This window comes from Diaphorina citri, unplaced genomic scaffold (genome assembly GCF_000475195.1).
Source record: "Diaphorina citri unplaced genomic scaffold, Diaci psyllid genome assembly version 1.1 scaffold125295, whole genome shotgun sequence".
NCBI lineage: Eukaryota > Metazoa > Arthropoda > Insecta > Hemiptera > Psyllidae > Diaphorina > Diaphorina citri.
The window spans coordinates 1-260 of NW_007502228.1; the positions used below are offsets into that span (position 1 = coordinate 1).

Genomic DNA, 260 nt, shown 5'->3' on the forward strand with positions numbered 1-260 from the left:
AAAGAATTTTCCGAAGGTTTCTCGAAATCTAAAAGTTTGGCCGTCAAGTATCTGTTGATATGATGTGTGGTTCCAGCTAGTGCTGCACTCCCCAAGGGACTAATGTTGACACGTTTCCTACAATCTATTAACCGGTTGATGTCACGTTGGAACATACTGGCATATGCCAGTAAGTAGTGGCCCAGAGAAATAGGTTGAGCAATCTGGAAGTGGGTAAAGCCAGGCATAATGGTCTTGGCATGTTTGTCACTCAAGTCAGT

General features: G+C 43.8%; 1 protein-coding gene across 1 annotated transcript; it reads right to left on the reverse strand.

Annotated features, from left to right (window-relative positions):
- Positions 1-5: 5 nt before the first annotated feature.
- On the reverse strand, positions 6-254 carry LOC108254484 (argininosuccinate lyase-like; the record flags this gene model as incomplete). Its single annotated transcript, XM_017449465.1, has 1 exon — positions 6-254. A coding segment is annotated over exon 1 (222 nt), but the record flags the coding sequence as incomplete, so codon positions are not given.
- Positions 255-260: the final 6 nt, after the last annotated feature.